This window comes from Heloderma suspectum, chromosome 7, assembly GCF_057233095.1.
Source record: "Heloderma suspectum isolate Gila_16-S chromosome 7, 16-S_ref, whole genome shotgun sequence".
NCBI classification, from domain to species: domain Eukaryota; kingdom Metazoa; phylum Chordata; class Lepidosauria; order Squamata; family Helodermatidae; genus Heloderma; species Heloderma suspectum.
In genome coordinates, this window is record NC_139464.1 from 49,528,119 (window position 1) to 49,548,168 (window position 20,050).

The 20,050-nt window shown below is 44.8% G+C and overlaps 3 protein-coding genes across 11 annotated transcripts in view; 2 read left to right on the plus strand and 1 right to left on the minus strand.

Annotated features, from left to right (window-relative positions):
- Window positions 1–20,050, plus strand: part of C7H12orf60 (chromosome 7 C12orf60 homolog) — a 135,351-nt gene that overhangs the window by 18,942 nt on the left and 96,359 nt on the right. The window lies entirely within an intron of this gene.
- PDE6H (phosphodiesterase 6H) overlaps window positions 1–20,050 on the plus strand; it is a 192,599-nt gene that overhangs the window by 17,176 nt on the left and 155,373 nt on the right. The gene's annotated exons all lie outside the window — the stretch shown is intronic.
- On the minus strand, window positions 43–10,360 carry LOC146339744 (osteocalcin-like). The gene is made up of 4 exons (XM_084810107.1): window positions 10,223–10,360; window positions 7,903–7,926; window positions 4,363–4,435; window positions 43–2,446 (listed from the first exon to the last, which is right to left on the minus strand). The coding sequence occupies exons 1-4, from the start codon at window positions 10,287–10,289 to the stop codon at window positions 2,317–2,319; spliced, it is 294 nt and encodes a 97-aa protein (XP_084666233.1). The 5' UTR covers window positions 10,290–10,360; the 3' UTR covers window positions 43–2,316.

The following is a 20,050-nucleotide window of genomic DNA, read 5'->3' on the forward strand; positions in this document are numbered from 1 at the left end:
ATGAAAGTTGAAAGTGAAACAGGGTTTTTTATGGGGGGGGGGCTCACTCCCATTTTTAGCCCTTAATGGGGGGCTACCACCCTTCTTGCCAAGCTCATCTAGATGCAACCTCCTTGCACCTAAGAGTGGAGACAGGACCAAAAGAGCCCGCAGTTCGGAGTATGGAAGTGGGGGGATGCCTGTAGCAGCACAGCTTCAAATAGTTCCCCCCACCCCCACCAAGGAACAGACTCTTTACTTTCTTCCTTTGATAATTATGCATTCTTCCCACCTATTCACCCTCTGAAGGTCCTCAGGCATCAAAGTGGGCAGAGGGAACCAGAGGATAAGGATGGGGAAAAAGTGTGTTCTGTTTGCATTTTAATGCGAACTTACATAATTTCACACTTTGAAACCAATATTTGAATTAAAATGCAATTTTCGTTCACAATTCACACTTCTATGACTTTTGTGATGCTATTCTCTGATGGAAAAATGTGTACAAGAATACTTATATTATGGGAGCAGGTGCACAAAAATGTGCATACTAGTGAAAATAATGTACCAAAAAGCATTATCTTAGGGGAAATTGCTTGCAAAAATTGTGTGTATTAGAAGAAAAGTTCACAAAATGTGTTTATTAGGACAAAAGCACATGAACATTTTCCAAACATTTTTTTAAAGGTGGAAATGAGACAAACCAAACTTAGGATTGGAAAAAATGAGGAGCCAAGCGGAACCGGAATTGGCAAATTTGTGCATCTCTACTTACAGCTGGGAATATGGAGCTGCCAGTAGCAGTGCCACTTAAAATAGCTTTTAGACACACACACACACACACACACACACAGAGAGAGAGAGAGAACCCCAGCAAAATTACTTGGGATTCTTTCTTCCCTTGGCAGTTGTGCACCTCTCTCTCACTCTCTCTCTCTCTCTCTCTCTCTCACACACACACACACACACATACACCCTTCAGGGGGAGATAGAACAAAAGCAGTTCCTTCAAGCTGGAATAAGGAAAGAGAGAGTGCTTTCCCTCCCAGCTATTTGGGACAGGGTCTGGACACTGTAACCCTCATCCTCTCTTCCTCCTTCACTTCTCCCCCTACATCTGGGTACTACTGTGTGCCTGATTTTTCCATTTGCAACTGATGGAAAGAACTTTGCAGAAAGATTCTGCAGAGTTTCTGCCTTGTGCTTTTGCAGGTGTGGAGGCAAAATACATCAATGTGTTTAGTGTGAATTTCTCCTTTTCCCCCTTGCTCTAAAGTTCTGTTGGCAGGAAAGAGGACTTTCTTCTTTTCAAAACTAGCAAAGAAGCATAAAGTTTCATCAAATATACTATCAGATTTTGAGTTCCTGTTACATTGTTACCTGTATTGGGCAACTCTGAACTGATACAACGGGTAGTTTTCATTATTTTTACACACACACACACACACACACAAAGTATGAAGCAGCAGCTGAGCAGGGACACAAAAGAGGTTGAAAGTATTGCCTCGTGCAACTACACCTCCCTTTTATTACTCCTGTCCACAGCAAAATACAACCAGTACATTTTTAGCTTAGTTGCAACCCACTTGGCTGGTACTTCAGTGCCATTTTGTTTAATCAACTTTCTTCCTGGAAACAGTGAGATTCTAATGTAGCTAAATAATTCAGCTGGGTGACAGCAACACTGAGGGCAAACAAAGCTTATGAGCAATGCCTTCCTTTAAATAACTTTGTTTGCCCTCAGTAACATCATCACCTAGCAAATCTCATTGGTTATGATGTGACAAACTCACTAGTTCTAGAAGGAAGAAGGCTTTTCTTTTTCTAATGGCAAAGAAGCAGCGCTCCAGTTGGGGCTGCGGGTAGCAGCAAACTAGCGCAAAAAGTTTGTGTTTGTAGTGCTGTCAAAAAATTCCCGTTCATGCCGAAATTTGAGCTGTGAGAAAATTTAGCATAGCACATCTACAGGGAATTGATTTTGTTCCAGGGTGCGTACCAGGAAACCCAGCCCCAGAAGTCATCATCAGCCTTGGTAAACCTTGGTAGACTCTTGCTCTATATCCCTGCCTGCCCCCCTTGCCACAGAATGCCAATTATCCTCCAACAAATGTTGGAAGTAATGGAACTGATTACTGGAAGAAATGCTCCTTGGAAACGGAGTGCATAAATGCTTCTTATTTCTTGTTTCAAAAGTAGACAGGTTGTGTAAATATTGCTGTTCAGCCTCTTGCTAGTGAAGTGGAAACTGCCTGTTGTCCTTTCTTTACCCCTCTGCTTCCCCTACCCCACCCCACCCAATTGCTTTTGCCTTCTGCCCGGTGAGAACAGGAAATGTCCACTTCAGACGTTTCCAAAGAATTGGCGATATGCTGCATGAAAGCCCACTAATTCAGAGTAGTAGTCACAGGGTGCGTAGTTTTCACACTGCTCTTGTTTCATCTCCAGTGGTGACTTGAACATTTCATAGTACCTGGAGAACAGAGAGAGGAAGAAGCAGTGGTGCTATTAGTTAATTCTAGACTCTGGACTTGATCGTCTTACAAGGGAGCCCTCTTTAGATGGTAATGTGTATAAGGTCACTTACTTCAAAATATAGTAAGCCAGACCTGCCGTGTTTGTGGGCCCTCCTGCTCATTCTGCTGGCTGGGGCCCTTGACCTCTGCCCAAAGCCTTGCCCTTACGATGCCACTGGAAAGAAGTCACACATGGGAGCCTGCCAGGCCCTTTAAGACATGTCCCATGCCAACCACTTGATTCAGTCAGCACAGCATTATGACCCCAGCTTCCTGAACTACCTAACAACCCTGTTCAGTACAGTGCACTCAACTTCCTTTAGCTGTGTCCAAAAGTGAATTAGTCCTCTACTTCCCCTGTTACTGGGTTGTATTATGAATGTAACACTGCCTTTGCTATTCCCAATCTGTCAGTGACTTCCACTGAGGGGGCTAATTACACATTACACACAAATACATGTATTGCCATCCCAACAGCTGTTTCTTTTAAAGAAGAGCTGTTTAGGTGGGTTTTGTTTTTGTTTTTTGCATGGAGAAATGGGGAAAAGGCTTACCTCTTTTCCTGCCTGCCATTTTTCTTTTGCTTTCTACCACACACAAGGTTCCAGTTGCATGTCTGCAAACATGTGACTAGAACCCAGTGAAGAGGGGTAAGCAATTTGGGAAAGACCCTCCATTCATAACTGCTGTTCCTTTTAAAAAGATAGCTGCTGGGGCTTCATCACACACATTTGCAGCTGTGGACAATAAAGAAGGGAGCCCAAGGGAACTAAGACAGAATGGGGATGAAGACAGATGAGGGAAGAACAGGGGCAGGAATCGATTATTGGTGGGGCCACGCCAAAGAGCATGGCCTTGGGGTATCAAAAGTAGCAGGGGCCTTAGTAGCCCAAGCCATAGAAGCAAAAGATTCCACAAAAGGGTTAACAGGGGAGTGGGCTAGAAAGGATGGCATGGCTGATGGCTTCAAGATTTAAGGAGGAAGGCATTAGAGGTTAGGGAGAAGTCAGAGAATGTATATGCCAAAAGGGCTAGAGAGGAAGCGGAGCTAGAGAGGCAGAGAAGGTCCTCATGCCACAGACTGAAATATTTGGAGGAGGAAGAGTGTGGGGGTTCCCAAAACTTGGGTGTAGGGCAAGAGCAGGAGGTGGGGAGAAAACTGGCAACAGAACAATGGAGGAAACCACATGCTGCAGAATTACAGGAAATATGGGCTTGTAGTGCTTAAGTATTGAGAGGCCAGCACACCTCTGAACCCTAAGGAGATCACACAAGACTGGCAAGAAGGATGTACGGAACCTCATGAATTGCTGAATGTGCTCAGCGAAATAAAAAAGTGTTAAGTGGCACCACTCTGTGGTCCTGGTCTGCTTGTGTGGTGGTGGAGCTCAGAATGGAACCCTGAGGGGTAGGCCCAGCCAGCCCAGAGGGAACAGCACTCCATATAGTAGCCATAGTTTAAAAAATATCCTTCCCACACATGTCAGCCCAAAGACGTACAGCACCTCCTTGCTATTGCAACAGATCCCCGCCATCTGCTGGCCCTTGTATGGAGGCACCATGTGCATTTGGGCTGGCACACACAGGATAATGGCTACTCAAATGTTACATCATCTGCATAGGATGTCACTGGAGATAAGCACTTCCTGGGAATGTCTGTATAAACATATGTTTAAATTGGCCCTCATCTGTGTGTTCTTGAAGGAAGGGAGGTCCACTTGTTTCCACTGAGAATCTCCTGCCATCTCTCTTTCTGTCAGTGAAGGTGTGGAGTTACACAGGCTGGCATCTCAATGTTTTTCAACAACCTGTGCATTCCTGTTTTCCAAAATAGTCATTATGCATATCACTATTAACACCAGGAGACTCTTACCTTTCATAATATGGATAAGACCTCTTCTGCCTTCTCACAAAGGCACTGGCTGTTTCCTGATCTATCTTAATCCCTATTGTGAACACAGAATATTACAATATGAGAATATAGAAACGCCTCTGCACCAAGTGCTAAACGATTTCTGAAGCTAAAATCTCCAGCATGCCCAAGATGTAGAGATTGGGTTGACAGGATGTTGATTAAGGATATACTTTGGATAACCCTGGAACCCTGTTTAAGGTATAGCCTTTCACTGCCAAATATCCATCCAGGCCACCATACCTTCCCTAGCACTCAGTTAGTGGTTTATGAATGGAAGAATCCTTGGTCACTTCTGGAAATGAAGCAGATTGTTGTCACCTATGAATGCTCATACCCCACAGCACCTCAACACTTTTTGTCACCTTGCTGCTGTAGGCTAGAAGGATAGCTAGTCTTAATAATTTGGAGCTTCACATAATTTCTCATGGCCATTGACAGAAATGTTCTTTTAGAGCCCACTGGTGATTTTCTAGTTCCTTTATTACTTACTGGACGAGGAATGATCCCCCGACAATTGTCACAGAGATGCCTCTAGCAAGTGCTAACATTACTGTGGCACCCTGCAAAGTGCTTTACAACATTTAACTTGTTTAGCTTGACAGAACTCCGACTAGTGAAACATAATTTTACAGATGATAAATGAAGGCATAATAACTTTCCCCCAGGCTATACTTGTGGCTACATACGGTGGAATCTGATGAAGTTCTTCCACTGATAAACTGTTTCCATCAGTGGAACCAGGAGGGAGCAATTTCCACTTCCTCCTGAAACCCCTGCACCCTCAAACTCTCCGGAAGATGGGGGGACCATCCAGAGCAGGATTTCACGGGAGCTGCAATGCGGAGAAGAAAGAAAGAATGTTCTGTTGTGTGAGTGGACTTCCACTCATGCAACACTGGATTCCACCCATCGAGATTTGCACTGGAGCACACTGTCTCTCCATACTCACTGCCACCCCCCAGTTCCAAACATCACCTGCACAATTGTATTACTGCACGAATCAAGTGTCCTTTTTATTTCAACTTGTTTGGCCACTAAGCTTTAATTTTCTGTCAGTGCCAGAGGCAGGATTTTGCTATCACATATCTCTGAGAGGACCCATGTAATACAGTAGAACTGGACTGGGGAGGCTTGCATGCAAAATCCCACCCAGTCATTGGCTTTTCAGCAGCTATCAGCCTAATCCAGCCTTCCCCAGCATGGTGCCCTCCAAATGTTTTGGACCAACTCCCATCAGTCCCAGCCACCATGGCCAATTATCAGGAAAACTGGGACTTGTAGACCAAAACATCTGGAGGGCACCAGGTTGGGAAAGGCTGGCCTAATCAGTCTCAGAAATTAACTCCACATACACCACCCTGAACCATTTGAGGAAGGGTGAGAGACAAAATGATAAATGCAAACATTGGGACAGGAGGAACTACTTTTCAATTTCTGTATAGGTGCAAGCCTCATGTTCATCGTATTGGTATGCCCTAAGCTCTGCACACATGTGGGGCAAGGCTTTCTTGTTAGAGGGTAGTGGAGCTTTCTTCCTTTACTTTTGTGTGTGGGGCACTGGATGCCAAGGAATCTGTTGTAGTGTAAGAGGTGCTGGGCCCAAAGCTTTGGAGAACCTGCTGTCTGGATACAATGGAAGGGCACTCTGCTCATGCTCAGGAACACTCTCTTCTCCAGGCAATTTTCAGAGAAAAGACCCAGCTGATGTGCATTAGAGAGAGAGAGAGAAAGAGAGATCACAATTTGAAGCATTGGACAGAAAAAGGAGGGAGGAAGAGTCTCCTGGATTTACCCAGGAGTGTGGAAGAGACAAGAACAGTGGGCACTCACTGGGGGGAGTGTGTGTGTGTGTGTGTGAGATGCATGACCTGGTGGAAATAGAGGAATTTGCTTCTGAGTATATACATTTCCTTCTCAGCCTTAGCCAGCCCAGCACTCAAACATGTGATATAAAAGTTCAGGACTATGAAGTCCAAGGACCATCTTTGGTTGGCATCGCCTTCAATTTTGTGTGCTCTGCTGCTTACCCTTAAAAAAAAGAAAAATATATTGTACTATCTAATGTTAAATGCTTTTGCATCCCAACTATCAGATACTGTCAAATATGATGCACCAGTGGTTTGCAAATTATCTGGGTTCTTTGAATGCTTATTGGGTTCTTCAATGAGAAGAATAGCTGAAAGACTGTTTGCTCGCCACTGCTGATCTTCCTCTACAATATGCAGACACAAGGGAATGATGGGTGGGTGGTGATGTGATGTGTGAACTGAGTATGCTTCCTAACATGGGCTCCCTCCCGCCCACTTCCTCTACAACAGACAGGAATTCTGTCTGTGGCAAACCCAGAGGTTTCAAGGAAGGTATCCGTGTGAAAGGTTTTTCCCTGAAGGCAAAGAGCTGGAAAACCCCTTTGATACACCACTGCATATCAGCTTTCAGTACTGTCAAATACTAAGTATCATTGCATGTCAGCTACTAAATACTGCAATGAGCAGTCAAAGCTGCTGGAGGATATTCAACATCAAAATATGCAAAGGAGAATTTGGGAGAGCAAATTCATTTCAGTTCTACTTGAGTGGCAGAAGTGATGCCTGTCATGTCCCCCTCCCCCCGCCCGCCACATTCCTTTTAAAGGCAGCGAATCTTGTGTTGAATCGGCTTAGCTTCATCAAATAGCTTCTGATGAAATGGGCTCTAATCCACAAAAGCATATGCCACAATAAATCTGTTTGCCTTTAAGGTGCCACAAGACTTAGTTTTGCAGCAACTGACTACCCGGGAGGTGGGGGGAGTTCTTAGTCTTTCACCAGACTAGTTGGCAAGGAAGCGCCCAGGTGTCTCGCTAACAGGGGGTTTATTCACTGCAGGACTAATTGGCAAATTGAGTTTGTGCCAGGTCTCTTATAACACCTAAATGTGTGTGTGTTTTAAATCGCTTCAAGCAGTGCCAAAAATCACAAGCGTCTTTCTACAGTTTCTCCATTTTATTTGACTCTGGGAAATTCCAAAAGGAGCCTAAATAGCAATAGTATTCATCATAATTGGCCTCCACGTGTGAGGCAAGTGAGACTCAAGAGAGCCAGAAGAGGGTCCCCCCACCCCATGGACATCTAAGCCTACAAGAATGGAAGGGGAAAGCCTAGATCCTAAGCTATGTTCCCCCCATATTCTGAAGAAATCCAAACATATACCACTTGTGATAATGTAGAAACTTGAATTGTCACCCTAAACCTAGCTAGAGTTGTCACCTTTTCCCCAACAAGGTAGCTGTCCTTCTAATAGGGATGTTTCCAGAAGAATAGATGGCAAACTGACAAAGGTGTCTAGCAGTTGTCAGAAATGGTGATGAGGAAACTGCAAACAGAGAGATGCAGCAAAAATCTAAATTTGTTTGTCAAAAGGATGGATGCCTTTCAAAAGCTGGTTGAAATGGGACATTCCTGACAAAAGAGGAACACATGGGGGAGTTTCTGGGCACCACTCTTGCCAGTCACTCACCTTTATCCAAGGCCCTGTTCATATCTGAAAAACAGACAAGCCAGTATGAGACACCTGATTTCCCACAAAGGAGTTTGTGTTCCCTTCCCACCCACCCCCCTCTTGTGTTTCCAGTATTATTTCATAGGTAAGTTTGAGCTCAGGGTTAACTTCCCCTCTTTAAACCAGCCCTAACCTGGTGCCCTCCAGATGTGTTGAACTACAACTCCTGTCACCCCAGCAGCATGGCCAAAGTCTAGGGTTAAGCCCACAAGCAGGGCATGAGCACAATAGCACCCCCCTGCATGTGTTCCCCAGCCATGCCAGCTGGAGGTGATGGAACTTGTAGGCCAAGACATCTACAGGACACTAGGTTGGGGAACACTACACTACTTTAAACAATCTCCTGAACATCCTCACCAAAATATTTGGTGGTGCAGTTGAACCAGTGGCACAATGCCAGTGATAATCATGTATTGCTGGCACTTTTTCTGGAGCTCTTTGGAAAACTGCTGATGTGTTTAAAATCATAACTATATCATATACTTGCTTCTGTCCCCTAAATGTTAAGGCTAGAGACAACTATTGAAAAAGAATAGGAAGCAGGAAAATATTTGTCTGCCCTGTGGTGTCCTGATATACAGCCTTCTCTGTGGATTTGATTCAATCCACCAAACCCTATTCAACATTCTCTCTATGAAAAAAAAAAAAAAAAAAACCCACCTGAAACACCTTAAGGCAGTGGTCCCCAACCTTTTGGGTGCCAGGGACCAGTCCAATTTTTCCACAGACCGGGGGGAGGGGGGTCCGCTGGCGAACTTCCGGCCACTGGGATGCAAATGGCATCCGCTACGTAGACACCATTTGCGTCCCTATTCTTTGCAGTAATCGGCTACATAAAGATTTACGTAGCCTATTACTTGTAGAACAGGGACACAAATGGCGTCTGCATAGCAGACGTCATTTGCATCCCAGCGGCCGGAAGTCCACCAGCGGCCGGAGCTGGCCAGCAGCTCTGCAGACACACCGTGGAGCGGAGCCAGCCAGAGCCAGCGAGGATTCTGGGGAGGCGGGGGAGGGACGGATCGCCTCCGACCCCCCACGGACCCAAGGTGAGGGGGTTTAGCACACCCCTGCGGCCCAGTTGCTGAAAGGCCATGGACCGGGACCGGTCCACGGCGCAGGGGTTGGGGACCCCTGCCTTAAGGGATATGGATGTAGACTCATAGTATATTTATGTTTTGAAAATAGGTCAATAACCTGTCACAGATATGTCAAATTTAATCTTTCCCATTTGTGAGGGAAAGTGGATTAACCAAACTTTGATGACACTATTCTGTTTACTCAATATTTTTATTTAGACAGGTTGTACAATTTAAAATGAGGAAATTAACTGGTAGCTCTGACTTGCTTCTGTATTATCCAGGGATTATTCAAAGGCAAGGACCTACCCCCTACCCACTTTGTCTTTGAGTAAGTGTATGCATCCCCATACATATTTAAACAGTTCATCACTTACATACACATCCTCAATTAAAGCATATATAAGCAGCTATTAACTACACTACCAGATTTCAACTGGTTTAATAGTCTTTCTCTCACCACAGGGAAACTTGGGAACAGTAGGTCCAGGGGAGGGGGTGCTACAGTTCTCAAACAGGCAATTCTCAGTACCCTCACCAAATTACAGTTCCCTTCATTCTTTGCGGGGAAGCCATAACAGTTAAACTGGTTTACAACCAATATAAGTGTGCAGCTTAGGTTGATTAATTGTCACTTGAAGTCCACTTCACATGTTATCCTAGCAGCATAACTGCCACCCAAACCCAACCCATGTTGCTTTCACTGCTGGGGTTAAAATGGGCCTCAACCACAGTTTTGTAACAGTGGGATGACATCCATGCAGTCAGGTTCCTGGTGGCAACCACACTACTAGGTTTGAAGTGGGTTTTAGGAAAGTGCTTCTGTGATTCTCTTCCTAAAACTAAAGACTTACCTATTTTGTCCATGGCCACCCAGCGGGTTTATGGGACCTGGGACAGATGAGATGTTGAGGGCCCTGCTGCCGCCCCCTATAGGGTCCCATATGTATGTGGAGCTGCTGCCATGGGCAATGTGGCCAGGCAGAGGCCTATCATGTGCACAGGAACTGAGGCAGGCTGCCACTAGCTTTCAGGGGGGCGGGAGGGGACCTGAGGCAAATTGCCACAGTTGCTGCTTCCCTTCAGCTCTGGTTTTGTCCTCCTCTCACCCTGGACTTCCAGCCCCACTCCCTGCTCTGTCATTTGTGAATGTTCATGAAAAATCATGGATAGGTTGCCTACACATCGCATTCCCTTACCTCCTTCACAACAGCACAGGGCTGTCAGGACCAAGGCAAACAACAGCAGTGTCAGAAGTTTCCCCATCTTCTCCTGTTGGTGTAGAAAATTCTTCCTATGTCTTCAGCTTCTCTGGAAGGATCCTGCAACTTTTCAGAAGCGTTTGCCTTTGAGCAACAGCTTATATTGTGTGACTAACTAGAGCAGGGCCCCTGGCCAGGGAGGGCCTGACACCGAGCCATTCATGTGTCCTGGTTCCAGTTCCAAATTTTCCATCTGGGTCAAACGACATCTGGTTCTGGCAGCCATTTGCACATCTGCCTTAGGCCAAAGGCCCATGGCATTTTAAGGCCTCTCACAAACGCCTTTCAAAGAAAAGCAAAGAAACTGAAACAGCAGAATGACAAACATCCTGCTGAGGAGCAAAAGCAATTCCAGCTGGGTCAAGAAAAGACGACAGACGCCCAAAGCATCTTGAAATTGGCAGGCTGTGAAAAGATCTATGATAACTCATTGTTTCAATCTTTTGTCGCTCCTGGGACCCATAATCTGGTTAGCTGCAGTGCTACAGATGCAGCAGCATGGATGACCATGGCTGCTGGAAGCACAGCTGCTCCATTGATCATCAAGCAGCTGTTTGTGTGAAACAACTTCCTGGATGGTTTCTTTCAACTACTTTCACCATGCCGGTGAAAACTATCATCATCACAGGGTTGCCAGCTATTGATTTGGAAAATTGCAGCAGCACAAAAATGGGTAAGGTCATATGAGAAAGAGAGTGTAGGAACAGCTTCCACAGTTGCACTGCCTCATCAGCATGTGCCTCTGCCACCATCAGCCCGTGCTTCCTTCAGCTCCACAGAGCCTGTGAGAAGCATAGAATCATAGAATAGTAGGGTTGGGCCTACAAGACCATCGAGTCCAACCCCCTGCTCAATGCAGGAATCCAAGTCAGAGCATCCCCGACAGGTGGCTGTCCAGCCTCATCTTGAATGCCTCCAGTGTGGGAGAGCCCACCACCTCCCGAGGTAATTGGTTCCATTGTCGTATTGCTCTAACAGTCAGGAAGTTTCTCCTGATGTTCAGCCGGAATCTGGCTTCCTGTAACTTGAGCCCATTATTCCGAGACACCTATGGAGGGACCACACACATGTAGGATGGCCATGGGTTGTATCCAATGCTAGTCTAACTTAAGTCCCATTCTTTTCATTGGATCTACCCTAAGTGGGACTAAGATTGGCTACAACCCCATGTGTCCTCCTCTACAGAGTACAGTCCTCTATTTGAAGCCATCTTTCAGGGATGCTTTGACTTGGATTCCCTCATTGAGCAGGGGATTGGACTCGATGGCCTTATAGGCCCCTTCCAACCCTACTATTCTATGATTCTATGAAGGCATCCTCTGTTTGAAGAACTGTCCAGTACAAGTCTGTTTAAATATTAAGATCCATAAGAAGAGGGAACAGGGGCCTTGAAGTTGCCCATCAGTAGTTGGCACCTGGGCAGCAGACTGAATAGGCACAGTCTTTGTCATTATAGTGAGATGTATTGGATTTCTATTTAAATTATAATAATTCTCTCTAGATTTGCATCTATACATATAAATTTGCATATCCACACCCTCTTTTATCCTCTTTTTTTGGTGATGTGTTTCCTCTTTTTTAGGGATGCATATGTGGCCACCCTACACACATGCCCCACACATTTAGTATGGGTGCTAAATTAAACTGACAAGGCTGATTTTTATCCCCGCACCTCCAAATCCAGTTTTACTCTGAAAAATTCAGTCAACTAGGCCAAAAGTTTGTCTTTTGTGTGCACACAATTCTGGCAACTGGCCCAGAGGGTTGTTTTTTTTAAATAGCCAGCCAGTTCCATCAGAGACTCTATGCTGGAATAGTGAAAGTTGCCAAAAATATATACTGAACTGCTTCACCTATGACTTATGCAAATCAGGCCTTGCTATCATCAGGTTGCCCACAGATGGCTTTATTGCTCAGAGGGAGCATGTCAGCAGCACAGGCCGGGGTTTGGAAGAAGAGTCGCTTTGGTACGGTTGGCAGCAGGGACTAGCTGCTGTCTGTTGCTATATTGCGTTTATTGTAACCATTTCATCAGACACAAAGAGAAAAAAATCCAAGCTGGGATTGGGGTTGAGATGGGTGATAATGGGCAATGGAAATGTGAGACACCCCTGAGATAGGTCGTTTAGAATGCAATGAGGACATATAAGCAAAAATCAGCATTTATACAGGACAGTTTTCAAACAAATAAACACAATTTAAAATGTAACTCCACTTCATTTTTCTTCTTTAGGGTTATGATTACCTCTTCCACTCTCTTAACTTTAAAATGTTACAGTTATCATAAAGCCTGGATTTAACACCATACACAGAGAGATTTATGATACATAATTAACTTCACAGATGATATCCATTTCCTGGGGAGGGGAGCACAGTGAACCCTCTGGAATATATCTGGCTTTGTGAAGACTGTAAGTCAAGGACAATCCAGTTCTCATAGTTAAGCGTTGCAACACCACCAAGACTGGATATCTTTCCCTATTGCAACAGAAGATTACACACCGCATCTGATGAAATGGGATATAATCCACGAAAATTTATGCCAGAATAAATGTCGGAGGCAGCGCAGACAAGCCCTGTCCTCCATGCTCGGAAGAGGAACGCGGAGCGACTGAAAAGGGGCGTTCCGGCGTGGGAGAGCGGAGCTGTGCGTACAACACATCCGATGTGTGTACAGCAGCCTCCTCTCCCAGTCACCCCTCCTGCCCCCGCAGCTAGACGGACGGAAAATAGCTGGGCAGGAAAGGCGCGGAGGGAACGATCCCCCCGCCCGTGCCTCTCCTGCCTTGCTTTGGATAGGCGGTTGCCTCCGAGTTCAGAGGCAGCCACCCATCTTGATAGGATTGCACCCTAAGCCACTGAAAAAGTGAACCTGTTTTTTTGTTTTTGTTTTTTAAAGGCCATGAAAACCTTTCCTTTAAAACATGGCTAAAAGAATCCCATCTTCATTGTGTTTTCACATTTTGTGACACCCCCCCTCCCCCATCCATTTCCTGATTTGTGAAGATTAGGAAAGTGCAGATAGAAATCCTTACGTAGTGGAAGGAATGATTACGGTATGGGAGATTCCTTGGTTAGGCAGGTTACAGGTTAATAGACCAGGATATACAAACAAACAAACAAAAAACATCAATTTTGGGCCATAAGGGAAAAAATCCAAAATCCACAGTTGGGCAATAGCTTTATTAGGAGCAGCCACAATTCCACAAAATGGTGCAAGCTTTTGAGTTCTCCAAAACACTTCATCAGGCTACATGGTAGAAAATGAATGGGGGGGGGGAATCAGGATGGTTTCTCAGAGGGTGAGGAAATGATCTCTTGATAGCTGGAGATCTCTAAAGAGATACTCAGCAGGGTTTAAAGAAGATGACAGCTTTCCAGTTCGGGGAAGAGGCAGGTCTTCTTGTGTGAAGAAAATGCAGTTTGCAGTTTGGAAGAGAGAGAGCAAGAGCTGTGAGTTGGCTGAAGGCTGAGAGCACTTTGGGCGGGCTTCTACCTGTTCATAAATGATCTGGAACCAGGAGTGAGCAGTGAAGTGGCCAAGTTTGCCAAAGACACCAAATTAGTTAGGGTGGTTAAAACAAAAAGGGATTGTGAAGAGCTCCAAAAGAATGTCTCCAAACTGGGAGAATGGGCATCTAAATGGTAAATGTGGTTCAATGTAAGCAAATGTAAAGTCATGCACATTGGGGCAAAAAATCCCAACTTCAAGTATAGCCTGATGGGATCTGAGCTAGCAGTGAGTGACCAAGAAAGAGATCTTGGGGCTGTGGTGGACAGCTCGATAAAAATGTCAACCCAGTGTGCGGCCGCTTTAAAAAAGGCTAATTCCATGTTAGGCAAAATTAGAAAAGGAATTGAGAATAAAACTGCCAATATCATACTGCCCTTATACAAATCTATGGCACGAGTGTACACACTTGGACTACTGTGTATGGCTCTGGTCACCACATCTAAAAAAAATAAATTGTAGAGTTGGAAAAAGGGCAACTAAAATGATCAAGGGGCTGGAGCATCTCCCCTATGAGGGAAGGTTACAACAGCTGGGATTGTTTAGCTTGGAAAAAAGGAGGGTAAGAGGATTCATGATACAGGTGTACAAAGTTATGCATGGTGTGGAGAATGTGGATAGGGAGACATTTTTCTCCCATTCTCAAGATACAAGAACCCAGGGTCATCCCATGAAGCTCATTGGTGGGAGATTCACACAGCGCATAATTAAACTATGGAATTCACTACCACAGGATGTAGTGATGGCCACCAATTCAGATGGCTTTAAAAGGGGATTGGACAAATTCCTGGAGAAAAAGGCTCTCAATGGCTACTAGTCCTGATGGCTATGTGCTACCTCCAGTACCAGAGATGGTGCACCTATGTACACCAGTTGCTGAGGAACATGGGCGGGAGGGTGCTATTGCGCTCATGTCCTGCTTGCAGGTTCCTGGTCAACAGCTGGCTGGCCACTGTGTGAACAGAATGCTGGACTAGATGGACCCTTGGTCTGATACAGCAGGGCTATTATGTTCTTCTGATGTGCGGTGGATGATCTGCTGCCTTGTATGAATGTCTGTTTTTTGTAGGGTGGCTCTTTTGGATCTCCCAAAAGAGAGGACAAAAGAAGGTTGCAATTTGCATACAATTTGCACATGTTAATTTATATGCATAGTTGCAAATTTAGAAATAATTATTATAATTTAAATAGAAATATAGCAAATCTCACCACAATGTGGCAGACTGTGACCAGGCTGACCTATGTGCCTGCCTGTTCAGCCTGCAGTCCAGATCCTCCTAACTGGTGATGGGCAGCAATTCTTAGGGTTCTTCATCTTTAAACCATAATTGAAAGACAGCCCCTCAAAAGAGGATGCCTTCAAATAGAGGTCAGTCCTCGGGCAACCCTTCAAATAGAGGACTGTTCTCTGTTGTTGTTGTTTAAACCAGGCCACCTTCCACCTGTCTGTTTGTAAATAAAATCAATATTACAAAATGGCATCTGTCTCTCTCCAGTGTTCTCTCATCTGAAGGAAACCAACCCCAAACCCTAGAAACCTCTTGCTACTCAGAGAATTGGGGAGCACTCAGCAGCATGCAGTGTCCCAGATCTACCTCATGTGCTCCGTAATTGCAATGTTCTTAGTGCTAGATAGGGGCCCGGGACCAGCTTTAATATGGCACCTGACCACTCATGAGGGAGTCCGTTTGTGTGGCAAAGTACGCTTTGGGGCCCCGAACTGGATCACCAACTGGAGGACAGAGTAGCTCCCAAGAATAAAGGGGTAGGCAACCTGGTGCCCTCCAGATGTTTTGGACTACTGCCCCATAAGCTCTGGTCATCCCCAGGGCTGGCCCAAGACCTCTTGCTGCCTCAGACAAAGGACAAAATGGCCCCTTTCCCCCATTCCAAGTACAAAAGCCAACCAGACCGGCAGCTGACTTCAACACTGGGAAGGGGCCCACATCCTCCACTACATCTTAGGGCAGGAGGCACACAGCTCCAGTATCACACCACTGCTCCCCCACCCCCAGCATCAGCTGTCTGAGGCAGCTGCCTCACTCTGCCAAATGGTAAGGCTAGTCCTGGCCCCCACTGTTCCATGGCAAGTTGATGATGGTTCCTCCTGTCTTTACTTTGGAATAGTTCTCATCTTCCCATCATTACATTTGCCCCCATTTTCCAGGATCCAAGTTTTGTTTTTCTGAAATAATTTGCATGTCATACAATGGGAAAGCATATTTATTCTTTTGTACTTGGATTGTAAGAAGCTTAGCCAAGGAGACATGAGCCTTTTAACAAAACTGATGTGTTTTTCACTTTCTGGGAAATGTTCTAATGTTAGCATTGGATCGCAATGCATTTGTTGGCCCCGGTAATCTTTGACTACTTGGGAGATGTTTGCTTAGTTAATTACTTAATGCTACCCAGTGATTGAACTGTACACATGGTCCCAAGTGAGGGTGGATGGATTGCTTGGAGCCCTCACTAGCAGAAAAGTCAACCCCCCACCCACACACGGAAAAGCTAGGTACTGGAGTCTTTAGTTCAGCCTTCCCCAAGCTGGTGCTCTCCAGATATATTCAGCTACAACCCCAGACATCCAGCCATGCTGGTTGGGGTTGATGGGAGTTGTAGTTGAACATATCTGGAAGGGAACAGCTTGGGGAAGGTTGCCTTAATTATTCCAAGTTAGAAAGGGACATACTCTCTCTAGTATGATGCATATATACCACAGACTTCCAAACTTGACTATCTGAGTGCTTCATGTTCCGCAATGGCTTTGATCCCCAAAGTGATCCCATCCCAGCAGAAAGGGAACTGAGTCATGAAGAGAGAAACAAATCCCACCCTCCTGCCCGCCCAAGTTATGAAAATTGATCAAAGAATGTCTTCCAAAATATACTAAGGATTTTTCTAAATAGGTTTTGAAAGGAATGTATATTTAAAAGGTGGGTTTTAAAAACAACTAAACCCTTCACTTCATAGTTTTGCAAAGCCCTGCACAGCTCTGACTCTTTAAGTTTTGCCCTCCAACTTCTGTGTAATTTTTCAGTGTGTTTTAGTCCTGATGTTTGAAGCTCTTCCATTCTCCTTGGTTGTATCGCCTCCCTCATCTCCCCTTACATTGTTTGTCTGTTCACCCTTCTATGAGCCTCACTCCCGCCACCCACCCCACCCCCACTTTCTTTCTTTTTTTTTTCCGGCTCTGTACCAGGGGCATCGTTAGAATAGAATCCACCTGGGCACAGGCCCCGGATCTTTTGAGCTGTCCTAACTGCCATTTTTTTTACATTTCCCCATTGATTTGCACTGGAAAACAGAAACAGCCATAACTCTTTTCTTTTACACGATAAATACTTGACATTTGGAGACCTGGTTGCCCCCATGGAGCTGATTGAACCTGCCCATTTTCAGGCATTTAGGTCCAGTGGCTTTTGTGCTAGTCACAGGTAAAATTTGTTATTTTCAAGAAAATCTGTCAAAGCAAAGAGCTATATTTTTGTGTGCTTCCACATAAGTGCATAGAGTTTGGGGACCTGGCAGCCCCTATATAGATGACTGAACCTGCCAAATTTCATGCAGTTAGGCCTGGTGTCTTTTGTTCTAGCCACAGGTAAAATTTGATTTTTTTTCTAGAAAATGTGTCAAAGCAAAGAGCTATAATTTTTTTGTTCTTCCACACAAGTGCATGGAATTTGGGGATTTGGCAGCTCTCATGTAGCTGATTGAACCTGCCCATTTTCAGGCAGTTAGGTGCAGCAATTTTTATGCTAGTCACAGATAAAATTTGCTATTTTCAAGAAAATCTGTCAAAGCAAAGAGTTGTAAATTTTTTGTGCTTCCACATATGTGCATGGAATTTGGAGACCTGGCAGCCCCTATGGAGCTGACTGAACCTGCCAAATTTCAGACAGTTAGGTCCAGTTGCTTTCTTCTAGCGATGCATAAAGTTTCCTTTTCTCAGTGACTAAAACAAAAAGTAAAAACTGCCAACCTACACAGGGATTAGAAATCCTAATCAGAAGGTATTTAAGGTGACCATTAGGAGGTCACTATCCCTAATCTCTTGTGTAGGTTTTTTTGAGGTGCAAAAAAACTCTCTCCCCCTACTTTTTTGCTCTTACATGCCCACTGTTGGGAGCTTGCTTGCAATGAAATTTTGAAGAGGGAGATGGAAGGGAAGAAAGAACTTCATGTGAAATTCTGGTATTTCACACAGCACCTGATTTTTCTGCCCCAAAGTAGAACCTTTGGCTTCTGCAGAAGTTTAGTAGCTTCAGTACAGCAAAGGATCCAATCAGCCTCCACAAACTTGTTTCTCCCCCTCCACTTTAATTTCTCCTAAATAGCTGTAGGACTTAAATTATTTCAAAAGGAGGTTAAGGACTATGTGGCATCATGATCGAGGAACTGCTAAGGCTTTTAAACAGGTTCTATAGTTTAAAAAAGGCTAGAAAAAGCCCTCAGCCACCTCACCTCATAAAGTTCATTTAAGTACGTGCAATCCTTACAAACCCACCACAGCCTCCTAAATTCCTCCGAAGTACCACATCTCTGAAAGGAGCCACTTGGCTTAGGGAATTCTCTCTAACCCCCCCCCCCCCGCATTTCCAGTCACCATTCTTCTTTTTGTCTTCCCTCCCCATCCTGTTCTTTCTTTCTCTTCTTTCTCTTTCTTTCTCTTCCCAGAGCATATCTTGAGGAATTCTTAAAGAGAATTCTCTTCGGTGGGCAAGAGAAGTTCTGAACTGTATTTGACTTAATACAAACAGACAAGAGGGTTGGTTTTTCTCCTTCTCCTCACTCAAGTCTTTGAGAAGTGTGGGTTCACATGGTCGCAGAGAAACAAATCTGGGGCTGTTTTGTTTGTCACTTGCCATTATCCAGCAATAGGAAGGGCTGTAGCTCAGTGGCAGAGCACATGCTTGGCATGCAGAAGGTCCCGGGTTCAATCCCCAGCATCTCCATGTAGGGCTAGGAAAGAATCCTGCCTAAAACCCTGGAGAGCCGCTGCTGCCAGTCAGTGTCAACAATACTATGCTAGGATCTGACTCAGTATAAGGCAGCTTCCTATGTTCCTATGAACAGAAAGCTTTAATAAAAATAGGAGTGTGTGGTTTGTTTTTTAAGGGGCGGGGAGATCAATACTGCTCATTTATACAATCTTACGTATGCCTACTCAGAAGCCCCATTATGTTTAATGAGGCTTACCTTCAGGAAAGTGTGCATAGGATTCCAGCACGAGTTCCTTTTGCAGGGACGTTTGTACCTTGATGTTCTGGATGTTTACTCAGAAATAAGTCTTGAGTTGTGAGCATGGTATTGTAGGCTTAATACAGTGCCTACCCAATTCCACCTAATTAATTGACTACCCTTTCAGCTCAGTCCTATGCATGTTTTGTCATTTGTGGCTTTGGGCGTTTTTTTGCATGAATTCTAGCTTCAGTGGTGATGGAAAGGTACTTAGTACATGCTCAGAGTTTCTCTATAACTTAGCCCTAGTTTTGAAAACAGACTCATTGGCTGAATCCTGGTGAAGTTTTGGCACAAATGAAGTTATGAGGAGGAAGATACAATGACAGCTTGTGCATAAGAAGGAGGAGATAGAGAGGAGTTGCACAAAACAAGGCATCTGTTTTATGAAGAGTTGCTGGAGGGTAGTAGGATGAGGAGGGATGGTTGCATGGAGGGGAATAGAATTGGGGGGGGGATCCAAGTGTCCAGTGGTGAAAGAAAAACATTCTGCATATGCTCAGAGGCACTCTATATTTAAGAACATAAGAAGAGCCATGTTGCATCAGACCAAGGTCCATCTAGTCCAGCATTCTGTTCACACAGTGGCCATCCAGATGCCCATAGGAAAACCCACAAGCAGCAGCACATGAGTGTAATAGAACCTTCCCACCCATGTTCCCCTGCTGCTGACATTGGTGAAATGTAAATAAATTCGTGTCATTCTAAATTTACATGTATGTATATCCTTCAGAAACTTTGCAGGTTTCTTGCCTGGGAGACACCTCTAATGACCTGTGCATTTTCATACAAATTTTACCCAAAAACTATTGGGGAAGGGGTGAATGGAAGGGAAAGCAAATCAATCCCTCCCCCAACTGGAGAACTCCCCTTCCACATGAACCGCTGCACACACCTATCCTTCTGAAACTTTGCTGGTTTCTTACTTGGGGACAACTCTAGGCTATCTGTAATTTTTAGAACAATGGTCCACAAGGAAAGTAAGGGGATTAGTATGTCCTCTTTTGGAGACCTCA

Bases quoted from the DNA above. Each gene is read 5' to 3' on its own strand.
- LOC146339744 (XM_084810107.1), bottom strand. From the start codon at position 10,289: ATGGGGAAACTTCTGACACTGCTGTTGTTTGCCTTGGTCCTGACAGCC. The intron at 4,436-7,902 runs GTGAGTGACTGG...TGTTCACAATAG, and splicing joins GAACAGGGCCTTGGATAAAG to GGATTAAGATAGATCAGGAA. The intron at 2,447-4,362 runs GTAAGAGTCTCC...TCTGTTCTCCAG, and splicing joins TCTTATCCATATTATGAAAG to GTACTATGAAATGTTCAAGT.